Source organism: Taudactylus pleione, unplaced genomic scaffold (genome assembly GCF_031769625.1).
Source record: "Taudactylus pleione unplaced genomic scaffold, aTauple2 ptg000437l, whole genome shotgun sequence".
NCBI lineage: Eukaryota > Metazoa > Chordata > Amphibia > Anura > Myobatrachidae > Taudactylus > Taudactylus pleione.
This window is the reverse complement of record NW_028284839.1, coordinates 5,669,430-5,695,747: the sequence shown is the minus strand read 5'-3', so window position 1 is coordinate 5,695,747 and position 26,318 is coordinate 5,669,430. Positions and strand designations below refer to the sequence as shown.

Here is a 26,318-nt window from a genome sequence, read left to right as displayed (position 1 = left end):
ACTGTGTGTCATAGGCCCTCATTCAGAGCCGTTCGCTATTTGCGGTCGTTCATTCAAAAACAAGGGGTGGCTATTCAAATGATCCGTTCGCACATTGCAGTCTGTTCACACCTCTAAGTCTGAACGAGCGAGCAAAACATACGCTCGTTTATTTGTTAAAAACGCCCCCTGGCCGCTCGCACCATACGTCATGTCCGCTATTTATTAGATTAATCGAGTACATCGTACAGCGTATGAACTGCTCGCTATTCTTGTGGTTGGTTTTTTCAACCGCTATTTTGCGAGCAGTTCTGAGTTTAAAAAAACCAAGTGACGTGGTCAATGACGCTGCTGTATTAATTATGCACTCCCTTAAAACGCCTGTTTTGACCTTTAAGCACGCCTGCGTTCGAATTCCACTCCCCCGTTTTCAAGCACCTTCCCCTGTTACCACCCACATACGCCTCATTCTGTCACTCAAAATAGCAGGCACTCGCTGTTTTTCGCGATTTTCGGCCGCACTGACTGGTTCGCGCATGCGTACTAAAAACCGTACGCATGCGCAGATGTGCGAACATCGCTCGGAACGAGCGTACTGCCGCTAGCGAGTGGCTCTGAATGAGGGCCATAATCTTTATACTGGGGCAGTGTGACATAACATTCATAATTGGACAAAGTGTGGCATAATGCCCCCACAAATTAGTTTCCCTAGGGCCACCACAAACCTTAATCCGGCCCTGAGCAGCCTACTAACCCGGGTAACGATATTGTACCCTCGGAGTAAAAGGAGGGACTCACCGTTTCTGTTCTCTGTCACACGTACGGTTGCAGAGGGAAGAAAAGAGAGAAAAGTTAAATTTCTTATAAAACGCATCACAAAAGCATTTAATAGAACGGATTCACAGTACAACTAATACTTACTTCTCATCCTCCAACTTCTTCCGGAGAATCTCTCTCCGCCAGGCAGGCATGCTAGACAAGCGCGCCGCTTCCTCCTGTTCCTATGCAAAAGGGAACATTTGCTAAATACATAGCACGATGACAGTGACTCAGCACAAGAATCATTGTATATATAAATAGCGTTGTAATGTGTGCAAACAATGGGTTATTATTGTAATAAAGCTACTTAGTCTCATAAAGCTTTGCACGTCTTAATCCCATTTGTCCTTGAAAACAAAAGGAGATGAGTTTTATTATTTTGCTCACCAACAGCAAAGTTTCCGAACGTTGGTCCTCAAAAACCCCCAACAGGTCAGGCTGTCGGGATATCACTGATCATACACTGGTGAATAATTATTTTTATGTGGGGATATCACTTAAAGTACAATGATTGTTTCACATCGGGATAGCCTGATAACATGACCTGTTGGCAGTGTTTGGGGATTAAGACTTTCCTGACCTAGAACTCATTTATCAAATACATAATAAGAACCAGTAATAATGTTTCTGAATAAAAATATATATATAATTAAATGTATTACTGTACAGTAATACTGATGTGATACTCTCATTGGGAATGTTCTGGACAAGTGGATTAAGGGGTTTATGCAATCAATCAGCTTCTACCTATGATTTTATAGACTGTACTAAATTAATGCTACTTCAAAACTGAATGGTTGCTATGGGCAACTACTCCCACTGGTCCACTTCTCCACGCTTTTCACTGCATGATACATAAACTCCTTAATGTGAACAGCGAGGGCCTCTTTTTATAGAATCCTGGGGTTTTATTTACAAAGCAGCGGCTTTTGTAAGGTGCTGCTTCCCAGCGGGTTGCATTTGAAAATTTAAATTGGCACCTGCAGTCAGTGCTTCGTAAATAAAGCCCTACAGATAGATCTGGCTTTGGGTTGTCCAATCAAAATGGAGACAACTGTAATGAATGTGTAAAACTCTCCGACGACTGTGAACACGCAACTTTACTTGGCCAAAATCGGTTTTCTTCTTTTGAGCTGTATTAAAAATATTATTTTAACAGTATACATGAATATTTGTTAAAACATTTCATCATCATAGACTTGTATCATTGTTATAGAGACTCCTTCCCCCTTCCAGACAAACCCTGCGCCCACTCTCTCCACCGCACTCGTCTCATTAACCCCTTGGTGACTGGGGGTTGTACCTCAAAGACCGGACCAATATTCAGAACTTTGCAATCTGTCTCATACAACCAGGTTTGTGGGTACATCCATGTGTGTTGTATAATACTATACATACATAGATATTTATATAATTATAATCCAAAGCAATGAGATTCCACTAGTTGCTCTTCCCATGACAGAATACAGAAGGCGACGCTCCTTTGCACTTATTTTTGGGGTGTGAAAGTCAGATTAGACAGTACTGGGAAAATGTAGATAAAATCTTTTTGGACATTTTGCTTCACCTTCATGGTTAGCGGCAGAAACTTTTTGAATGCCCATTTCTTGATCAGAAAACTACACAGTAAGTATATACTTATAACCAGGGATGGGCTGGGGCTGCTGATCAGCCATGACAGATTCTCCTGACTGCAACAGGGGTGTGCCATGAGTCACGGGGTCCTGGCCTCGCGGCACGCCCCCGTCTTTCAGTATCCCCGGCCGAGCAGAGCTGCTAGGCTGGGGTTTGATGCCGGACCGGCCTATCTGGCCATCGGCCCTTCTAGCATTTACCAGATGGGCAGTCCGGCCCTGCTTATAAAACATACAAGAGTGAGCATACTTACAATATTCAAAGCATACCTAAATTTCAACATAAAGAACATTCAGTAAAACGGCTGCACACTTATGGGCTCTGGCTGTTATTTGCAATACTTTCCTAGTGATCGCTAATTTCTGTCACACACTTTTATTAGGATACAAGAAAACAGATTCGCAGACAGTTACATAACGTAATGAAAGAATTAGGCGACAGCAGGTGAGATGCATGGGCAGATCCGGGCTTTTTGTTTTAAAGGAAAGGGGGAGGATTACCAATTGTATATTAAACTGGCCACAAAAATATCTGAAAGTAAATGTACTAATAAATGTATTTTCACTATGCACTTTTCTCCTTTAGGTCATTCTCAGTGAGGCTCTCCATGTCTCGCTTACCTCTGTCATCTCTTCTCCCAGCTGGATCGGTTTCCTTCTGCTGTGCAGGCATGACACAAGTCCCCCCCCCCCAGGGCCGGTGCTACCATTAGGCAAATTTAGGCAGCCGCCTAGTGGCGCCGGCCACTGGAGGGCGCCTCTGAGTCCACAAAAAATTAAAAATAAATGGCAGAATTCACGGCTGAGTGACATATAATATTGTGCCAGAGCTGTGTGGTATATTATGAATTGGCGGCAGTGTTATGAGGTAAATTATGATTTTGCAGCTCTCCTGTGTGGCATATTCTATATAGTATATTATAAATTTGGGACACTGCTGTGTGGTATATTATAAACTGGGGAGACTGATGCGTGGCATATTATGAAATGGAGGGAGCAGGGGTGGTTGGTGAAATCTTGCCTAGGGCGCCCAGAAACCTTGCACTTGCCCCCGAGTCCCCCTCCTAACGTGGACTTTGGCATGACGTGGCTCCCCTGTCATTCAAAATCTTGTTTATTTCTGGGAACATGAATACTACATTCCCAGCAATGAAAGGGATTTCCGAGCGAACGACCCCAGAGGAGAGGCGGCCATTTTCCCCAATTGTCCAATAACCCCAAGTTCACTCGTTTGCACTTCTCTTGACCTAAAAAGAGAGTCACAGCTGTTTACTCAATATATCAATTACATAGGGGGCAGATGGGCAACCATCCTAATCACTTACCCCCTCCCCACTAGATGTGGCAATAATGAGATACATTTAGGAGAGTACATTGGTACTTTCCATGGCCGCAATAAGGGATGCAACAAATGTTACACGTATCTCTCCATACAATAAGGGTTCTATGTACTAAGTCTTGGAGAAAGATAAAGTGGACGGAGATAAAATACCAACCAGTCAGCTCCTGTCATATTTCAAACACAGCCTGTAAGGTGACAGTTAGGAGCTGATTGGTTGGTTCTTAATCTCCAAGGCTTAGTACAGCTACCCCTTGTAACCATTGTAAGACCACTATACCTAAATAAAGGGTTATATGTGGTATAATGCACTCCCTACTATAAATTACAAGTAAGTAAGACGTTACAGAGGAATTCAGTGACCATAATAAATCACAAGGCTGGAGGCCGGGAGCTCTCTTACAGGTGGCAAATCCCATAGACAAGTTTTGCCAATGAACACTGAAAAGATGACATCAAAACTTAGGGGGGAGATTTATCAAAGCTTGGAGAGAGATAAAAAGAATGGGGCCAAAGCACCAACCAATCAGTTCCTATCACTTTAAGGCTTAATTGGTGGGTACGTTATCTCTCTCCAAGGCTTGATACATATACCCCTCAATGTTTATACCAGTGGTTCCCTAACCGTGCGCCGTCACCGGGGCGCCGCAGGCCTAAAGAGGCCAGACAGTGGGGTGTTTTTTTTGTGTAAAATATTTTTTTGTGCGCGGGTGGGAGAGGGGTTGGCTGCATGGAGGACAGCGGAGCGGCAGGGATGTTGCGATGAGTGTGTGTGTGGGGGGGGAATAGAGCTGTCGCTGTAAAGGAGCAGGCAGTGAATCCTGAAGCTGCCTGTTGCTGAATGGGGTCCTACAACAAGTAGGAGATCAGACAGGAAGTATTACATCTGAGGAGCGATGCTGCAGAACGGTGCTGACGATCTCAACTAAAAGTAAGTAAGGGTGAGGGGACATGGAGAGGGACAAAGGCAGAGAGACACGGAGGGGGCCAACGGGAGAGAGACAAGGAGGGGACCAATGGGAAAGAGACACGGAGGGGACCAATGGGAGAGAGAGATGAGTGGGGGAATGGGTAAGAATAGCAGTGTTTTTCTCTTTTTTCTTTTTAAATACTTATTACGTTATTTTAACCCAACTACTTGAAAAACTGGACTGCTCTGTAATTATTTTGACTTGGGGGTGCCTTGAAAAAAATATGAAGACCCTAATTGTGCCTCGAACTGAGAAACTTTGGTTACCACTGGTTTCTACAAATATATATATATATATATATATATATATACATATACACACACACACACACACATCACTTGTATGTGATACATACAAAAATCAAAGTATCTTGTAATAATGTTTAGTGTGATTGCCAAGAGCCAACAGGTGGTATATTGTACATGCATTGTAGGTTAAGTGGCCTTTTGAGAACCTCTTAACATTGAATAATAAAAAAATTGTCTACATTAAAACATTTTTCTTTTTACATGATACAGAAATTGTAAACATTTTGCCCAGAGAATACTGTCTCATCTGATCCACATGCTGACGCAGGCACAAAACGCAATCAACACTTCTATACGGTGGTTGTTTTCTTTGCAACAATCAGCGGTTTGCTTTCATTTTGTAAACTGCACATAATCTGATTGGCTGCGCAACACCACAATGTTCCTTTCCAGAAAAGCACATTGTACACTCCACGATCTCCACCAGCGGTCTCCAGTCCTAAGTGGACCCAAATAGCACAGGTAATGTGTACAGATTCATGTCACCCTGATACTAGGATCAGATAAATTGAAGCTTTGTGAGAAAACATTTGATTCCTTTACACCTTGCTAAAAGAAGAACTCGGATATAAAAAAAAAAAAAACGTAGTCAATAATATTTCAGGGTTAAAAATAACAAATTTAAATCAGATTTTTGGGATTTATATAGGATTTTTAACAAAAAATCCTAAGTAAACATTTAAATTTTTATTTACAATTTTTTTAAATAAAAAAATCCTATTTAAGTCAAATAAATCCGTTTTTCATTTACAAAAAAAAAAAATAATCAAATTTTATGCAACCCTGGACTCAATACAGAAATACTGAAGCCCTACATACCTTATCGGCACCATATGCCAGATCCGCCGGGGTCCTGATGGCTATAACAGGCACGCAATGAAGAGATGCCCTTTTTTTGTTAGTTTCTCACCCAAAACAATGGGAAAGAGTATAGTGGCGTGTGGCCATTACAGCCTTCACACCCACAGCTGACCAGGGAATAACACATCCAAAGCAGGCAGGATATTTCTTTATCTTAACTCCTTAAACTTCACACAGTACTCAATTTGGGTGAAACTACAGTATATTTAGTACTAAATATACACGCGGCTATATGGCCGATTGACCGGTTACACCAAAGATGTCCAGATAGGTCCAACACCACTATATAGGCTACCAAACACCAGCATATGTATTGAAGGCATGGCATTGCATGTGGTCATCTGCTGACCAGCTTGCATGTGTACCCCAAACCTACAGGTTGCACCAGCTGATCTCCCAACATCCAGACCTGCTCATTTCAGGAACCCTTGGGTGTGGCCACCATTATAAATAATTAATATTGATATTGCATTTACGCTGTACAGAAAAACCAGCCTGGATGTGAAAATGTCAATTTTCTGACATTATAGCACGGCAAACTACTGCTTAGTTTTCTACAGCATGAAACAAAATAAGAAAGAATAAACATTTCTAAGTTTACTTTATTAAGCACCTAAAGTAGAAACTGCACACAGATCTACATTCGGGGAGAATACCAAATAGATGGTACACTGCAAAGGTAGTACATATAATAACACACACACACACATTAAGACTTTCACAAACTGTTGGCTCTTTGAAAAAAAAGGAAAATATTATGTATTTACTGAATGCACAAGTATAATACAAAATGACCTAAAGAAAAAAATTCAGCCCGCAGAACCCAACTATTCAGCGATTAGTGACAAAAGATATAAGGACTCCATTTTTAGCCCAATCACTGGATAACCAGCTAATATTACTGTGTACTGTATATCTTAGTGATTCGCCTATATCGGAATTTATTCACAGGTGATCCGTTTTCATCTATGAAATAAATGATTACATTTTTCAATTAAAGATTTTAGCCATTATCTCTAACATCCAAACCCTCAACAAAAGGTTAAATATCCCCAAATTCCTAATCTCTAAGGTAAAGTTTTAATTTAAGGTGATAGTTAGTATATAGTCAGCATATAGATTACCAACTGAAATAACCAGACATGCATATGTAACATTGCTGGGGAGTACAAGGCTTGCGATGTCGCACATTCAATTGGTGCCGGTCTGATCTACTGAACTCACAATCTTACACGGTGCGCAGATTGCAGTCAGTCTATCCTGGCTGTTATCTAAGAAGAAGAGGCATGTCTAGGAGCCTATAGTACACGTCTTCCAAGCCATCATAGTGCATGGTCCCCAGTATAGGACCCTCCTATTTCTACAGGCTGAAGGCGAATATCCAACTGATTAAAAATAAAAAAAGGGGTTTTCCATCAGTTCCAAAATGATTTTCCCTAACTTATGGTGTTTCATTTTTTTTTATTGCCTCTATATGCTTTATTATAAATTCTGTAATAGAGGATAAAGAAGGTCATTATTATTCACCTTCTAAAACTAAGGTGACCATCCATGGAAGACTCACATAACCGCATAAAAGTGACACACACTTAGAACCCATGTAACAAGAAAAAAAATTTAAAAAATCAACTCGCCCAATACATTTTTTCATAATCATATTCTACTATCCGTGCATTGATATAGTGCACACATTACTTCAAAGATTTGTTTCTAAGTCCTTATGAGAAACACTATTAAAAAGAGAGTCTGACATTTCTAATTAATAACTTCACACGTCTATTTCTAAATGCTAATTTTGATGGAAAAAAAAATATCATAAATCAGTAGCTGAAAATTATATTAGAAATCCTAAAATATATGAGGTGTGTCTATTAAGTAACGAGACTGTACCTGTAAAAAAAATAAACCATACTGCGCGAGTTAAAAGGGAGTGGGGAGTGAGGAAACATTGACCTCGGACTATCCCAAAAACAGTTTTGCAAGTTTCATCCCTCTCGCACAGTTAGTTTGCTGTCGCATAGTGTCGAAGAAGTTGTGTTTTTCTGTGCGTCTTAACAATGTTTAGTTCAAAAGTAGAGCAACGTGTTAACTTAAAGTTTTTAGTTGAACAAAACGCCCACCGAATCTTTTCGTATGCTAACTGAGGCTTATGGGGCATATTGAATGTTACGTGCAGGCGTGTTTGAGTGGCACAAAAGATTTAGTGATGGTCGTGAGAGTGATGAACGTCCCGGAAGGCCTTGCGTAACAAAAAAAATTGAAAAACATTTTTAAATTGTTCGAATTGACTGTCGACTCAGCATCCAAATGATGAATCAACATTACTACAAAAATGTTCTAGCAACTTTGTGGGAAAGAATCAGTAGAAAGAGGCAAGAGTTGTGGAAAAAATGGTTTCATCCTCCATCAGGACAAGGCAACGGCCCACACAGCTCTCTCTGTGAAGCAGTTTTTGGCCGAGAAATAGATTGCAGTGCTAGAACACCCTCCATACTCGCCAGACCTAGCACCGTGAGACTTCTTTCTTTTCCCTAAAGTCACATCTGTACTCAAGGGAACCCGTTTTACATCAGTTACTAAGATAAAGAAAATGACGGAGCTATTGGGACAGATGACTGATAATGAACTACAGCACGGCTTTGCCCAATGGCAAATAAGAATGCAGCAGTGTGTGGATGTTGAAGGAGTGTACATAGAAGGGGAATGGAGTAAAAATGTACGTAATATAATTAATCATAAATTATAGCATCAGTCATTATTTAGTAGCCATACCTCATATGTGTTAATTATTTACAGGCGTAGGATAAAGAACTTTGTTAAGTAGCAGAATATAGATGCCAAGAAGGTAACTTGACCCCATTTATGGAGGGGATGATCCTGGTCCTATTCGAGAAACATTATGAAAAAGATAATTACTTGTAAAAAGACAGCTAAAAAAATGACTATTAGATAAGTGAGTTGGAATGCTTGAAATTTTTGTCAAAAGATACAACAATGGTTGAAGAATAGACAACAGGGAGTAGTAGTAAATGGTTATTGTATTATAATTTACATTATATGTAAGACTCCATGGTACCAGCAGCACTGGAGTTTAGAGATTATACCAGTGGACTAAGCAAAGAATCTATATGTGCACCAGTCCTGTAGTTGGACCTCTCCTTATTAGCATTATTACTTTTAGCACTAATGGTGGCATTATTACTAGTACTGCAGAAAAACAAAGACATGCATCATAATACACATCTGAGAGGTGGGGAGCTGTGACCAAAATGATTGATGATCTATGTAGATTAGAGAAGTGGTAAAGAATGAGGCTACTACTGTTCAATGCCAAAAAATACAAAATCTCAAAAAATAAAATTAAAAAAATTTAAAATAATAAATAACTGCTCTAAAATGGCAACGAACGGGGAGGAAAGAGTGTCAATATTTCAGATGACTTAAAAGTAGGCAATGTAGCAAAGCAATGAGGGAAGGTGAACTGCATGCTACAGGAAGAAGAATTTGCATCAGTAAGAGAAGTGGTGATGCCACGGTATAGGTCACCGGGGAGAATACTGCCATCGAGTCTGGAGGCCACATCTACAGAGGCACATAAATAAATTAGAGCTTGTGCAAGATAATCTACCTAGATGGTGCATGGTCACAAAACGTACCATTACAAGGAGCTCAATATGTTTAGAGACTGGAGAGGGCAGATATGACAGATCTATTTCAAATATATTAAGGGTTTTAACATGGTGCAGGCAAAAACGATTCTAAAGAAGTCTCGGAACAAGAGGAGAGCCACAAAAGCTGAGGGGTAGTAGGTTGAGAGAGTAAATCTGAGAAATGTTTTCACTGGAACAAAAATCCAACTGTATTGATGATTTAAAAAATATGTGGTTAGAACTGGTATATGCTTAAGAATTAAATGTCATTCATTGCCAAATTGTTATATTGTCAGATATTTTGCTTCTGATGCCAAATGAATCACTAATGTTTCGTAGCATGGGCTCCACGAGTGGACGGAACAATTTTTTGTTACACTAAAAACACATATAAACAAACCCTCCGAGCAATGTGCTTATGAAACGGGTTTAAATGTCTTGACTGATCCCTCATTTCTACCACGAAACAAATCTTCGCCTGCTCTTGTGTCAATGCACTTGTTCTCTAAGGATTTTCACATTACACACTGGTGGCAGCAGTCTTCTGCTGCCGTGTGGTATGGTAAAAATGTATTTACCATCAACAGATTATGTACTGAAGCAAGTGGGAATAGGGGCGCCCTCATATATCAAACATCTCTGCCTCTTTTTCTTTCCAAAATGAAAAACTGCGATCAATATACCGACATATGTCATCATTAGTAAATTCTCCCAGTTCCGATACTAGCTGGATAGAGTCCTTCCTACTTTTAGGAAGAGGAGTCAGTTCCTTAGAAGTCACTACGCTTTCTTTTGCTTTGGTGTCCATTGTAACCTTGGGTTCTCCCTCGGATATGATCTGGGTTACAGTCTCCTCTAGTTGCTCTGTCACTCTTGTACAGTCTACGTCTCCCTCTATACTGTCCCCGAAGAAACGTTGCTTTAGGTCCTCAAATCCATCGGTCCAATCCCTCTTTCCGGATTCGATCTCTTCCATGACAACCTTATGAAATGCTCGAATGAGTTCCCAGCTATGGCTGCCAAGTCGGTCAAACATTTCGTAACACAGAATGTGTCTGAATTTTCTCTCTTCCCGCGACATGGACATTTCCAGTAGCTGAAAGTAACCCAACATAAAGAGGTCCAATGTTAGGCTTGAATATTCCACAGGCAAGCCATTCACATGTGGCAAAAAGTGCTCAGGCCAATAGAGCATGTTTGCTCTGCTCAAGCGGCGTATTTGCCTGGTGGGAACTTGACAGATTATACTTCTCCAGTGACTAAGCAACTTCCCGACAACTTGCCTCTGCTTCATAAAGTATAAAAGTCGATCGTCATCACTTGGCCCTCTCGTAATTTTTGTGCTATTTTCATCATTGTTGCCTTTTGTCTTATCAATGTCCAAATCATCACTGATGGAACCACCGATAGTTTTCTTTTTAGGATTGTTGCTTTTCTCAGACTCTGTGAATGTCCATTTCTTCCAGTGCTCAAGGAAAAGATAGACAATTCTTTCTTTTCTCATGTCGATGTAGTCTTGCACGCAACTGAGTTCTGTCTGCACAGGTAGACTTCTGGTCATGTGGTCTGAGCTGAACAATGGCTCTCCTAATTCATCCATAATGTTGCCTTGATTACTAGCATCTATCCCAGTTGGGAAGACATCTTCATTGTGGTACGTCAGCTGGGTGTGTGAAAGCATAATCTTCGGATCCTCATGGGGTCTTGATGTAACGTCATTCAGAACATTAAACTGCTCATTGCTTGTTATGTAGTCTTCTTCCAAGATGGGTTCCCTTCCGTAGCTGTAAGCCGTTGTTCCTACCGGCAAGGACCTCTTCCTTTTATATATTCTGCCTGAGGCATCATAGGCACTTTGAGGCTGCGTGTACAATTCATAATTAGCTTTTAAGTTTTTCACCGATACGCCAAACTGTTTGATTTCTTTTTCAACTTCTTCTCTGGTGGAGCTAAAGGACTGAGATCTGCCAATGTTTGTGGCACCGTCTTTTGGTGCATTTTGTGACTGCTCAGAGGCATCTCTGGTCACCAAGTCAGCAAGGTCCACTTCTTTACCTCCAAGTGTTGCCAGGAGGATGGCCATACTTTTTAAGAGCGTGGAGATCTTGGAACACCAAGCAGGGAGGTCATCAGCTCTACCTTGCATTTGTTTGGGATTAACAGTGAAGTGCTCTTGAGATAAGGCGGCAGATACTGGCAGGAGTTGTTGAAGCTCAAGTTCTAGCTGCTCCAGCTCAGTTTCCACTTTCTGGACCTTGTGCATCACTTGAAGGTTCTCAATTTGCTTTTCAATACGATTGATATCATCTTCGGTCATGAGTTCCCCAAAGGGTCCCAAAATAGCATTGTGAGCGTGAGAATATCTCCAACCTTCCGGGTGGTAGTAACTACCGGCCTCACACTAGTGGAAAAACAAAATACAAAAAAAAGGAGGGAAAATATCCCTCAGGATACAAAGCCAAATAGCCCTTTTGTTGCACTCTTTTCAAAGTCTACATGTTTTTAGTGGTGTAATGGCAAACCGTGATAACGCTAAGCAAGGTGTAGGCTTCTCGCTTAAGAACTGGTTAGATATCCCAGCAAATAGAAGCACAGAACACATCATCATTGGTGGAACATACAGTTCACAATCCCATTAATCAAGCATGCTCTTGTTTTATGTTAGCAGCAATATATGATTCAGGATGAGGATGACTAGTGATGAAGATGATATAGGACAGAACACTCATTACACCACTAAATGACCATGTATAACGTTTAAACTTGCAGTATAGAGTATACACACGTAGCACCTCTAATTTGTAAATCCAAATTGATCAGCCCGGACAGGTATCCTGATAACACAAATGGATCATTGTTCCCCAGAAACTCTGTATACTGTATATTACTATACTAGATACTGCAGTTTAAATGTATCATGAGGAGAGAAAAAACAAACTTCACACCAACACCATGCAAACACTAACTTAACCCTATCCTCCCATTATTTGAGTATTATTGTAATCAATGTTGTTTCAAAAACATTGGCCCCCTCCCCAACCCTTCTGCCTCCTTATTACTTGATCTACAATAATATAGTGTCACATTTTGAACAAACCTATAAAAAGGAATTGTGCAAAGGAGCCATTGGAGTAAGGCTGTATCCGCTGGGTTTTCATACCACAACGTGGGCTGTTTTAAGACACAAGTTCCAAATACTGTTTCTAACTTTCTGTAGCTCATCAATTCGGGATGAAGTTATGAGACCGGCGGCCGCGATGCCGCCGGTTTCAATACTGACATCCAAATCTCGACAAGGGACTTAAGATAGGCGTCAAAATACCGATGCCTATCTTAACCCCCACGCCGGAGCATTGAAGGAAGCCTAACCCTAAGTCCCACCCCGGGAGCCCCTATCCTAACCCCCCCCGCGCGCGGCTGTCCGTGCCTTGCTTACCTTCGTTCGGTCTGCCAGGCATCGGGCTTCCGGCGTAGGTATAATGACAGGCGTCGAGATTTCAACGCCTGTCATTATACCCCAGTCGGGGTTACACAGTCGGGAAGCCGGCGGTCGGCATTTAGACTGTCGGCTTCCTGAGTGCATCCCAGATATCCACCAGTAAGTCCGATATAAGATGCGGGACCAATAAGATCCTTCCATCTATATTTTTTAAGGTATCAAGTCAGTTGAGTTAAAATGATTACTGACAGGGGTGGTAAACGTATATAGTAAAGTGTGTTTTTTGGATCTTCAGTAGTAAAGAAATCTTGATTTATACATAAGATACTATTGTAAACATAAAACATGCCAGGGACCAAGTTGCTTAGTATATTACTGGGCGGTACATCTTATTAGATTTTTGGAATGGTTACGTGCTAGCAGATCAAAGCAGTGGTCACATGGGAAAGAGATCAAGGTAGACCTCTTGATGAGTCACATTAGTCAAAAATATTTTCCCCCCCCTCACCAATGGGGAGGGAATGAAATCTCTTTTGTCTGCTTCTCCCCCTCTCTAACTACATTCTTGATCCCATTCCCTTCCACCTCCTCGGTTCCCTCTCCCCCAATGTCTGACGACATTTCTCCCACCTTTTGAATCTCTCTCTCCCCCCCTTTTCTTCCTTGATCCTTCAAACACGTCCTTGTGTTATCCATCCATAAAAAACCCTCACTTGACTCCACCTGTCTGTCAAACTACTGTCCAATCTCTCTCCTTCCCTTTGCATTTAAAACTTGCCTACACATATTACTCCGACTCTCTCTCAGCTAACTCCCTCCTTAAACACCTTCATTCTGGCTTTTGCCCCCTCCACTCTACTGAGAAAACCCTGCCCCTAGTCACCAGTAACCACCTCTCCCCTAAATTCAAGGGACACTTTCCTCATCCTTCTTAACCTCACAGCAGCCTCATTACCCCCAACTATACATTACTTCAACACTCTTCACTCAATCAGGGGCATATATCAGAGGTTCCCAAACGCCGTCCTCAAGGCTCCCCAACAGTTCAGGTTTTAGAGATATCCATGGTTGAGCACAGGTGGTTAAATCAACTTGACTGAGGTACTAATTAAGTCACCTTTGGTCAAGCATGGATATCCTTAAAACCTGGACTGTTAGGGTGCCTTGAGGACCAAGTTTGGAAACCTCTGGCATATGTGTTAAAAGCTTGGGTAGAGTTAAAGTGGAGAGAGATAAAGTACCAACCAATCAGCTCCTGTCATTTTTCAAACACTGCCTGTTAAATTACAGTTAGGAGCTGATTGGTTGGTACTTTATCTCCATCCACTTTATTTCTCTCCAAGGTTTTATACATCTCCTCCTCAGTCTTCTTGCCCACTCTGGTTTTCCTTCTAATCGATCTTTCTGTCACAACCTCCTCCTCTTCTATTATTTGGTTTTGCCTGATTTGATAATTGCTCCGTACGGCACTATGAAGATTTGTGTCTACTCATAAATAAATAATAGTAAGAATAATAATCTGTTGTGTATCTGGCACTTTGCTAATTTCAAGGGAAAGTTCCCATGTTTAGACACTTGTCACTTCAAATGGCCCCATATTTCAATAATGATAAAGTGCACAGTATAATTTGTTATTCTGTATACAAGATGAATCGGTCACCATATATTTTTTATTATATGTGCTTTATAAACATTTAAAATAAAGAAAAAGAAAAGAAAACAGAAAAAGAGTATTACATTCAATGAACACATCATGATAGGGACTGTAGTTAATCTTAGATTTCCCAAATCAGTAGATTACTTTAAAATGTTAGCGGTTATGTTGTTGGCTGCTTACTGCGTAGTAGCCATTTCGTGAGTGTTCCACTGACAGGCTGCATTCCCAAAATGGCTTCATCCATTGTGTATGGAAAGGAAACAGGTGCTTTTTGCATAACAGATTGCATGTGTAACAAGCATGCTGATGGCAACTAAAAGGGCATTAACAAACCGCAAATCTGATCGACTGTCAACTTCATTTCAGGTGCATGTTTTCTACGGGAGATGTAAGATAAAAAAATTTAATTATATATATATATATATATATATATATATATGGGAGAAAGGCGTCACTCACGGGTCTGGTAAAATGAAATAATCAAACTGACAACTATGTCTGCCTTGTTCAACGTTTCAGTCGGACATGACTTATCAAGAACAAGGCAGACATAGTTGTCAGTTTGATTCTTTCATTTTACCAGACCTGTGAGTGACGCCTTTCTCTCTTTTCCATGTAAGTGGGTGTTCTCTATGAACTACCAGGAAGGCACCAAGGCAAATAATTCATTTTGCATCAAAGTGGAGTGCCGGCTCACCTATTGTATGTATGTATGTATGTATATATATATATATGTAATGCCGGCGGATCAAATATCGACAGCGGTAGCCCCGCGGTTCGAAATCCTGACAGCTGAATGTAAGAACCTTAACACTCCCCCTCCCCCCCAACCTTAGGGGTGCCTAACAATAACCTCCCCCCGTTAGTGCCTAAACCTAACCCTCCCGGAGGGGGTGCCAAAGCCTAACCCCCTCTAGTGGTGCCTAAGCCTAAACCCCCCCTTTCCCCTACCCTAACCTTCCCGGGGGGTGCCTAACCCTAAGTCCCCCCGGGCGTCCCTAAACGTAGTCCCCCCGCGCGCGCCTAGACGCTAATTCACCCGGCATACCTTTGTTCGGTATCTTGGGTGTCGGGATTCCGTAGTGGGGCTAATGATAGGCGTCGGGATTCAACGCCTATCTTTAGTCCCATGTCGGGATGTAAGTTTTGGGGATATCGGCGGGCGGGATAGCGCCCGCCGGTATCCTGACAGCATATATATATATATATATATATATATATATCTGCATTTTGTAACAGGCATAATTCAAAGAAGCCATTTACTGGTGAAACGCGTTGGTCCACATCCACCTCCATCCACTTCTATTTGCTTGGACACGTTCTTGCGACCAGAATTAATGGGATAAGCCAAAAAACCTCTTTATGTACGTTGTGTCCGATTTATAAGTGTGCTAAGAATAAATGTTTAGAATTTATACTAAAGGTACTGCACTATGGAGACTTCTTATGTTTATTGAGGTAATGAGCGGAGACTGCACTAAAACTGAGGTTGGAGAATAATCTACCCAGGAACATCAAAAATATGGGAGATAAGGACCTCTGCTGATATGCCTTTTGCTGGCATTTATCTGGTACACATAGTTTAAATCTAAATACGTGATCGCAAAATTTGAAACTACGACACTAGTAGGCGCTTGTTCTCTGCCCCGTATTACCTGACTGTGTATTTGGAGAACTGAGCTACCACCCAAGAAGGAAAGTGAGGCGTGTGACTTTCATCCCAGACTTTATTTAACAGCAAGTTAATCCACTTTTCTAATATAGGAGAGCAGCGTCCATACTCTGACTGTGTATCTATCTATCTATAGTATCTATCTATCTTATCTATCTATCGTATCTATCTATCGTATCTATCTATCTAATATATCTATCTATAGTATCTATCCATCTCATATCTATCTATCTATCTATCTATCTATCTATCTATCTATCCATCTCATATCTATCTATCTATATAAAAAGAAGTGTAAACTGCATTCAAACGTGGGTGCATTATTTGCTGCGTCCTCTGTGATCTGATGATGGTACTGGTACCAAACTGTGCTTCTCCTTCCCCTTAACGCTTTGTCTACTTGAAGCCGGCCAAACAAGTGTTGAGCCTTTGCCCTTGTTCTCACAGCAAAGCCCATTTACAGTATATACAGAAAAATGTGGCATGACCAATGTAAAGGAATATTAGTGGAACTACATGCAAATACACATTTGTCTACATGACCGATTTGCATCCATCTCCCCATGGCGTTGCTCTACCAACTGCTATATACCAAAGCAATAGATTTTGGGAACTCAAAGGCCATCCCTTCATTGACCATTTGCATTGAAATACAACACAGTGTTTGAATGATCACCAATCTACAGATTTATCGCTTGTAACTCAAACTACAGATCATTAAATACACTGGCTTAAAAGGTTAATGTATTCCATCACTGAGGGCTATTTACTAAGACTGCTGGAAGGTTCAAGTCTGCACTAAAACCACAGGCATGGCACCCCCACTGTGCACAACCAGCTTTGGTACAGCCATGCACCTGGTCTCTGGGATTCCTGCCAGGCAAATAGGCAGGAATACCCACCTCCCCAGACTATATTATAACAGCCCCAGGTAATAATATGCTCCCCAACTCCCAAAAAACTGACCCACATACATCTTACTTCCTTGCGCAATAAACAGCCCTTGGTGCAACTTGGTAGTGCCGGGCGTCTTTACGTGCAACTTTTTACCTTCAAATGCGTTTTATTGGCAAAGTGATACGAATAAGACACACAAGCAGCTGTATCTGCATGCAAAATGCTACGTTACAGTGTCAATGGCTGCCCCAATGTAACATAGCATTTCGCAGGCAGATACACCCGCAGTCGCACACTGAATATAGGCATCGTTTTGCAAAGAAGACGCATTTGAAGGTAAAAAGTTGCACTGAAAGACGCTCAGCGCTACTGAGTTGCTCAGCGTTCACGAGATATGTTTAACGCGACTTGTAGCGCATGGATGTAAGATGTATGTGGACATATCTGTATACTTGCCTCTGCTTGAAGGAGGTTCTGTAGTCTCCTCATAGTTATGGTTCACAGGGATGCAGGGGAGGATAAGCACACAGACAGTCAGGACCAGAGGAGTAGAAAGGGGAGGGGCCTTGGTGAGGAGGGGGCGAAGCCTCGGAAGGGGCAGGAGAAAGGACTTATAGATTTCAGCACATTGGTGGCTGGTCCCGGGCATATCGCATATCTCCCAACATTGTAGAATGTGAGAGAGAGAGATAACGCGCACCAAGGGCTTGCGCCCCGGAAGGGGGCTGGCATAGCATTGATGGAGCTGGGTATAGAGCGGATGGTCGGGGCCTTGCCGTGCACCAACGTTTCGTCGCTCTGGGGGTATGCCCAGCAGTCCCGGAGATGCTGGGCTTCTCCCAGAGACTGCCTGCACAAGTATAGATGCAGTGTGCATACGCACGGCATCTACTCACTATGCTATACAGAGCAGCGGTATGTGCTCTCCCCAACTCCCCCCAAACACTACGGTACACTGCGGCCTGCAGGTGGGATGGCGGGACAGTCCCAGGAAAATGGGACTGTCCCGCCAAAAGCGGGAGAGTTGGGAGGTATGCCCAGGGGAGGGAGCATCCACCATGCAGAGAGGGAAGGGGGTGATCACTGCTGCTCCTGGCTGTGTTGCACCAGACATGCCAGGCTGTGGCATGTCTGCAGTCTTGGCCAGACAGCAGCTGGTAAGTGCGGCTGCCACCAGTATCAGAGACATCCTTATTACTGGTGCTGGGAGCCTCAGGTACCGGTGCCCTAAGGCAGCTGCCTAATGGTAGCGCCCGTCCTGCACACAGGGACTAAAAGGCAGATTTATCAAACTTTCTAAAGAGGACAAGTGAAGGTGCTCCCCTAAGCAATCAGATTCCAGCTATCATTTTTTTAGTACATTCTATAAAATGATAGCTAGAATCTAAGCGGTGAAGTGAATGTGGACAGTTAATTGCATGAAAACACTCCTGCATTGTGTGCATGTACTTAAATGCGTATAACTGCCTATATGCAGAGTTGTTCGTATCTTGCAGTCTGTCCGTCCCCTGTCATATGTCTGTTTTCCTACTTCCCATCATCATCAATGTGCATTTGCACCAGCTTTATACATCTGCAAACAGGTGTATTTATGCTTCTGTCCAGCACTGCACAGCCTGCAATTCCAGCGGACTTTGCCTAGTAAGTGAAAACACGCTGGATACTCTCTTCAAACAAGCATACGTTCTACTCTACTAGTTTAATGAAGTTTCTAGAGCTATATTTTGTGCTCAAACCCCCCACCCAAGATTCCCACAAAAGATGCTTTGTAAATATAAAAATATTACAGCCCCATTCTTACTGGTAGATTATCACCTAAGGGCACTGTTCCATGGGAGCCAAGCTGTAGTGTGGCCTTTTCCATCAGGAGTGTCAGAATGTGAATGCAGGAGGCACAATAGGGATATATATCTCTGCATGCTGGGGATACAGAGATGGCCACTGAAAGCTACGGAGACGGGCAAGTGGAGGGTGTCTTAGGCAGAATAAGGGCCTGGAACTCTCACTGATGGGGCTAGAAAATGAATTACCTAAAACAATCTAATGATATTTTGTCTCAGTTCCCAACTAGCTCATCTTGTTATATTATGGGGTCCATACATCAGGCTGCTATCGGGGCAATTCCCTGCTCTGCCGATGCCTGGGTCGGAGCATCGGTAAAATACATGTTGAACAATCCCTACTTGCTGAATCCAACCCCAAAAATATTGGGATCGGCAAGTCTGGGATTAATAACATGCTGAATCTTGCAGATTCCCCGATGGATCGCCGTTTATCGATGTCTGCTGGGCGGTGTTTTTTAATCGCTGACTGGCGGATCAGATAGGCATTGGAAGAACAGGGAATCGGCCTATAGATGTATGGACGCATTAGACCTCCTGTTAAATCATTAGCTCACACATTCCAGTTTGTCATCCATTCTACACACCCTAACCCCCCCCCCAAAAAAAAATAAAAAATAAAAATCACCTTACTTAAAGCTAGGAGCCAATAGCGCTTACCAGAGCTACTGAATGGGATTGGACAGATTCAGCCTTCCCGCACTCTCAACTATCGGTGGCTTCTAACTTCAGGTAACGAGGGGGGTGGTAAGTCCTGCTACTTAACGCATGGGGTGAGGTTAAGATGAAGGATGCTTATTTAATACAGATATGCATGAAACTATGATTCGAAGTGGCGGAATGTAACTGGGCCCCGCGATCGGGGGACCAGATTGCTCCCTCCCCGATACAAAGCCCCACTTTGCTCTCAGAGACCCATCCACAGGGCTGGTGCCTGCACAGACCACGAATGCCCAGAAGAGGCTTAAGTGGCATTGCTGGGCACCTAGCCGAATTTATCTATGTGACCCACTGATGCACTGTTCTCTACCCGACTACAACCCTTGCCATGATTTACTGTACAGACAAGTAAACCTCAATTCTAGAACTAATACAGTTCCCTTTATAATATCCCTGCATCCATATGGTGCTACAGACTAGCATTCTATAAAGTGAGGTTTCATCTGTATACAAAGGGAGAATGTAACGGACATATAGAAGAAGCAAGCTCACACAGACAGGCTTCACAACCAAAATAGGTCAAAGTCACAGCAAAGAGAGGCACAACACCGCAGGGCACATCCCGCCATCGTCTTACCGTGCGCTTCTTCTCTTCCTCTTCCTGTATTTTAAGCTGCAGCTTCCGCACCATGACCTGGCGCTTCCACTCTGGAATAGCCCTCCCCTGCTCGTCATGCGTAGGGATCAGCGACTCGATATCTAGCTGGCTGTTCTGCACCAGGGCTGGCGGAGTGGAGTTTCCATTCATGACAGGCTCAGGAGACTTTATTGCCCCTTTATTGGGAAGGGCTGCGGTGTTTGTCGGGGATGTAGCAGGAGAAGCTGGGGGAGGTGTTGCAGGGGACGGAACCTCTGACTACAAAGAAAGAAATGAATACACGGGAAATTTAAAAGCAGCTTTTTCACTGAAACATTATTTGATATTCAATTAGCGCCAACGGCCACAAAGTGTAGGAGAAGCAGTCGGAACTCCAACACTCGCTCCCCGGAGAAGAGCGCAGGAATATATGTGATATCAGGGTACCGTAACTCTCTGTGATGTGTGCAGCCGCACAATTTAATTGTCCCATAATAATATACAGAAGGAAACGATTAACAGTAATGGGGCTCATTAGAGTTGGACACAAAAAAAAAGTGTATGTCTGTAAGTACGCAGAGCCGGATTTAGCTCCGGAATCGCCCAACTGAAAACAGCAGCATTTGTGCCATGAATACAAGTGTGTATACTTCCCACCGTTAGTGGTAATGCTAGAGTCACATTACCTTATTTGTACACAATATAATGCAGTGAAGCGTCAAACACAAGAAGGGGACAAAGGCCCTGATTCAGAGGCGCTCGCTACTTGCGAGCGCTCGCTCTGAATCAGGACGGGGTGTTTTCTTTTTATTCCAGCCTCCAGGCCGCTCGCTAAGCTGTGCGTGACCACCCACAGCTTTAGCGGGCGGCCTGGCGATGGTCGCGGTTATTGCGACCATCGGTCTTGCGAGGAGACCCTGTGGTAGGGTCTCAGGTCTCGCAAGCCCGAGTGGACTTCCTGCTCTAATAGAGCAGGAAGTTCACTATTGACATCACGAGTGATGTCAGTAGGGTCGCCCACAAACAGCAGGAGTTCCTGTCGATCAACAGTAGCGAGCCCCGGAGTGAGTGAACGTTTGCTACGCGGCTTGCGCGCGTCCCGCGCGTGCGCACTATGCCCTCGCGAGCAGGTTTGAATCAATAAACATACAATGTAAATGAAAGAGAGCAAATATAGTATTCGGTAAAACAGAGCAATTTATTGATATGCAGAAATTCCCTCAACAAGGGGCAAATAAAACTTAATATGACATATAAAATACCCTTAACAGGGAATATAAGACAAATGACAGATTAATATCTAAAATGACAAAATGACCCTTAAACGTACAGTATAAGCATGGGGCCCACATATCTATCCCCTTGAAATATAGTTCGGAAGTCCTAGGTCCGGGTGGTCAAGGGGCCCCATGCTTATGGTATGGACCCATGTTTTGCACTGAATTATTTATTTTTTCTGTGATTATCAAGTATGTTTTATTCCCTTTTAAGGGTAATTTTGTCATTTTATATATTCATCTGTGATTTGTCTTTTATTCCCTTTTAAGGGTATTTTATGTCATATTGAGTTTTATTTGCCCCCTTGTGGGGGAAATTTTTTGATATCAATAAATTGCTCTGTTTTACCGAATACTATATTTTGCTCTCTTTCAGTTATATACAGTACGTCAGAATATATCCATTGTATATTTATTGTATACAGGGGTTAAGCGCCATAGAACAACTTACCTTTCGTATTTGTTACTGTTGATTTTTTGTCCTTTTGGTGAAGGGACCCAGTGTTATTAGGCTGCTAGATATATAGATCTCTCTTACCCCTAAGAGCACCATACCTCAACCCCCCCGTATACCGTAATTCACGATTATGTGTGAAAAGGTCTGAGCCCCGGGGTCCCCAGGTTCGGGGATGGAGACCCGGTAAATGTATGGGTTGATAAAGCTTTGTATTTCCCAGGTAGTTGGTATGAAAGGGGCATCATTAGCCATCTCCCTTGTGTCCTTTTTATTTTGTCTTTGTTATGCCATTACTAGCAGGTGATATACAATATGAATAAAATGGTGAATGGGTGATAAATAATATATTGATAACACTTGAGTGCTTACAAAGGGCTGGTTGTTTGAAAGTGCCAGCTGCATGGAAATTTGCCTTAATGAGTAACTTGGTATTTAATAAGTTATTTGGTAGAGAAGGTGCAATAATAAATTCACAAAGCAGAGTGCAAGAGATCAGTGATGGTTCATCGATAAGGGTGTGGTATAATACTTCGACGGTCATGGAACTGGGAGTTTATAGATCCAATGTAACAGGGTGCAGGATTCTGAAACTGCTGAAATGTCTGATCGTTACCAGTCAAATGTAAAGTGGCGATGTTTCAGGAAGGATAAACTAATTGGCGCTCTTAGAGTTCTGTTTACATTGCTCACTATATTGAAATACTAACGTTTCTAATTTGGCAAAGGAAAAGGCAGAGCAGCTGTGAGAATCTGCAGTCATTCCCCATACTGCCACAGATTTCCCTGGCAGCTTCCAGCATTATAACACATCCCAAACACATTTAAGGTGAAAATCATGCACAGTAACTATCACCTGCACATTTGTGCCTTGCGGTCCGCTGCCCGAGAAGATCGTGGTCAGACCTTTGCTCTGTGGAGTCCGTTTTAGATTTTTCCCAGCTTTGATTTCGGCCAACAGCTCAGAGTTGTCTCCCGTTGGGGACATCATGTTGAATGATTTAGTACCTAAAGAAAAATAAAGTTGGCTGTCAAAATGCCGTACAACTAAGTACTATGCCACCAGTACTGGTAATACCCAGGAGTAGAACACCAGTTATAGTAATACCTTGTAATATCATGACAGCGGCATGATGCCACCAGAGGTAATATTACCCAGGAATAACCAACTGCTGGTAGCAATACCCAGGAACATCCAACCGGTAGTAGCAATACCCAGTAATACTCCACCAGTGGTAGTAATACCCAGAACTATGCCCCCAGCTGTAGTAATACCAATGAAGATATGCCACCAGTAGTAGTAGTAATACCCAGGAATAAGCCACCAGAAGGAGTAGTAATCCCCAGGAATATAACACCAGTTATGGTAATACCATGTAATATCATGCCACCATTAGTAGTAATACCTAGGACTATGCCACCAGTAGTAGTAATACACTGTAGCATAACACCATTAGCAGTAATATCCACCAGTAGTAGTAATACCAAAGAATATGCCACCAAGAGGAGTAGTAATAACCAGGAATATAACACCAGTTATACCATGTAATATCATGCCACCATTAGTAGTAATACAAAGGACGGGGTGCGGTCAATTGACCGACTGAGACTGAGACCAAAGGAATGAGGCAGCGTGATTAACTGGAAACGCCGTTTCCCTGCTACATGCTGCGAACAGATGAGGCACCCTGAGGTGACGGGAAACTGTGCTTCCTATTCTCTGCTGTGCCTCACGGCAGGATCTTCAGAGCCTAGTGCAGGAAAACCACTGTGTATTATAACTCTTGTGTGACACTAGCCCTACACATATCTGCCAAAATTTCCTGACTTATGGATAAGAAGGACGTGAGCAGCGATTTTTGCCTTTTCCCCCTGCTACTTGGCGTTTATGGAGGTGGACGGGGAATGACGACATTTTGCATCATGTCCCCATCCACCCTGCGGCCGCCACTGGATCAAGCCGAGGTAAGTAATTCAGGAGTCAATGTGGAGGTATATATGGGGGCAACCTACTATAAAGCATATGAGTTCCTGTTAGAGGATGGGCTAAATTATGGAGTTGGTGGTGTGTCCTGGAGTCAGTAGGTATCATATAAACATGAAGAAAGACAGTCGACTCCTTTGTGGGGTACTCATATCTTTATAATAGTGCCTCAGAAAGGAATCTTCTTTTCTTCTTCATGTTTATATGGCAGGTAAGCATTAATGTCCAAGAGGCACCTGAATTTCACTGAGCTCACAGGACACCAGAGAGGAGCAGGCCAGCCCTGAGGAGGTACCCCATTCCCCAGAGAAGTGGGCGGTCCACAGCTCAATGTCACAATTCGTGGTAAACTGCATAATCGTGCCCCCCCCCCACACTTACAAAATGTAAGTACATCTGGGTGTTAGTTGACCAAAAACTGATGCATGTGCTACTGGGTGCCTATCAGCGTAAATATGCTATTTTGATTTGCAAATTTTTATACACACGAATGCAACTTGGGATGTAGTCAAAAGGTTAATAATCACAATTCTTGCCGACATCACATTCTCAGAATGTCGACATTAGGGTTAAGCTGCAGGGGGGTGGAGTTTAGATTTAGGCTGCGGGCGGGAGGGTTAGGCTGCAGGGGAGGAGATGCTAAGGGTTAGGCAGTACAGGGAGAATTACACAGAGGGATTAGGGAAAGGGGAGAAATACTCACCGGAACGCCAGAGGATCACAGCTCTGACACGAGAGTCAGTGTCACATGACCGCCGGGCCCAGGAAGCCGCATTGGACTAGATGCAGCTGTCGGTAGCAACGTAAGTCACCACTGGGCCTTCAGGGAATATATGTTGACATTCTCATATCGACATTATGACTGTCAACATATCATACCACGAGGATCCGGTCAAAATCCCGACAGCCGGGTTACCGGAGCCGACACCTGTCAGAATCTCGGCGCCGGCATTCCGGCCGTCTGTATCCTGACGGTAAGTACTGGGGTTAGGGGGAGGGTTAGGATCTAGGGTTAGGCATTAGGAGGAGGGTTAGGCACTAAGGGGGAGGGATAGTTTTAGGGTGCTGAGAGGGGGAGGTTAGGTTTAGGCACTGTGAGGGAGGGGGTGGGGAGAGGGGGAGGGTTAGGATACTGAATGACAAGTGACGGTATTCTAACCCTGTTGGGACGCCGGTGTTGGGATTCTAACTGCCGGGATCCCGAGCGGCAGCATCTCATACCAAACACCATACCACACCCAACCCCTATATAATACTGTACAATTCCACTTTATAAACTGGCACACATTAACAATACAGAAAACAAAAAGACAATATTGCACCCCAGCAGACAACCTGGTGCCACTACAGAGCAACCCTGTCTAAAGGATTAGGGAATATCCTTGTTGGGTGGGCTGAGAAAGACGTTGTTGCCTCACAGAGCCAGAAATATAAACACGGCCCCCTAATTCAGCACGTACTATACAACAAATGAACATACCTACGCTCACCCTGTATTTATGCCTGTATGGATTTCATAATGCACTATTAAAGGACATCTGGAGATAGAACATATGCTGGTCAGCTGAGGTCGTCAAATATGCTGGTCACTGAAATGTGCTTTTCAACAAAAATGAAGAGAAGCCTAAATAAAGGATATGTGTACAGTGCATCGGGAAAGTATTCGCAACGCTTCAATTTTTCCACATTTTGTTATGTTACAGCCTTATTCCAAAATGGAATAAATTCATTTTTGTCCTCAAAATTCAACACACAATACCCCATAATGACAACGTGTAACAAGTTTTTTTGAGAATTTTGCAAAGTTTATAAAAAAAAACCACTAAGAAATCACATGTACATAAGTATTCACGGCCTTTGCCATGAAGCTCAAAATTGAGCTCAGGTGCATCCTGTTTCCACTGATCATCCTTGAGATGTTCCGACAGCTTAATTGGAGTCCACCTGTGGTAAATTCAGTTGATTGGACATGATTTTGAAAGGCATACACCTGTCTATATAAGGTCCCACACTTGACAGTGCATGTCAGAGCACAAACCAAGCATAAAGTCCAAGGAATTGTCTGTAGACCTCTGAGACAGGATTGTCTCAAGGCACAAATCTGGGGAAGGGTACAGAAAAATATCTGCTGCTTTGAAGGTCCCAATGAGCACAGTGGCCTCCATCATCCGTAAATGGAAGAAGTTCGGAACCACCAGGAGTCTTCCAAGAGTAGGCCGGCCGTCTAAACTGAGCGTTC

At 42.8% G+C, this 26,318-nt stretch overlaps 2 protein-coding genes across 2 annotated transcripts in view; both read right to left on the bottom strand.

The window, feature by feature from the left end:
- Positions 1 to 26,318, bottom strand: part of LOC148505779 (espin-like) — a 234,769-nt gene that overhangs the window by 3,765 nt on the left and 204,686 nt on the right. Inside the window, exons 10-13 of the mRNA XM_088447752.1 lie at positions 22,952 to 23,103; positions 20,365 to 20,643; positions 901 to 980; positions 778 to 816 (exon numbers count right to left, since the gene is read on the bottom strand). Coding sequence (XP_088303878.1) covers positions 778 to 816; positions 901 to 980; positions 20,365 to 20,643; positions 22,952 to 23,103 — 550 coding nt within the window. The remainder of the gene's footprint in view (positions 1 to 777; positions 817 to 900; positions 981 to 20,364; positions 20,644 to 22,951; positions 23,104 to 26,318) is intronic.
- On the bottom strand, positions 10,184 to 11,878 carry LOC148505780 (espin-like protein). The gene has a single exon (XM_088447751.1). It carries the CDS (start codon positions 11,876 to 11,878, stop codon positions 10,184 to 10,186), a length of 1,695 nt encoding a protein of 564 aa, XP_088303877.1.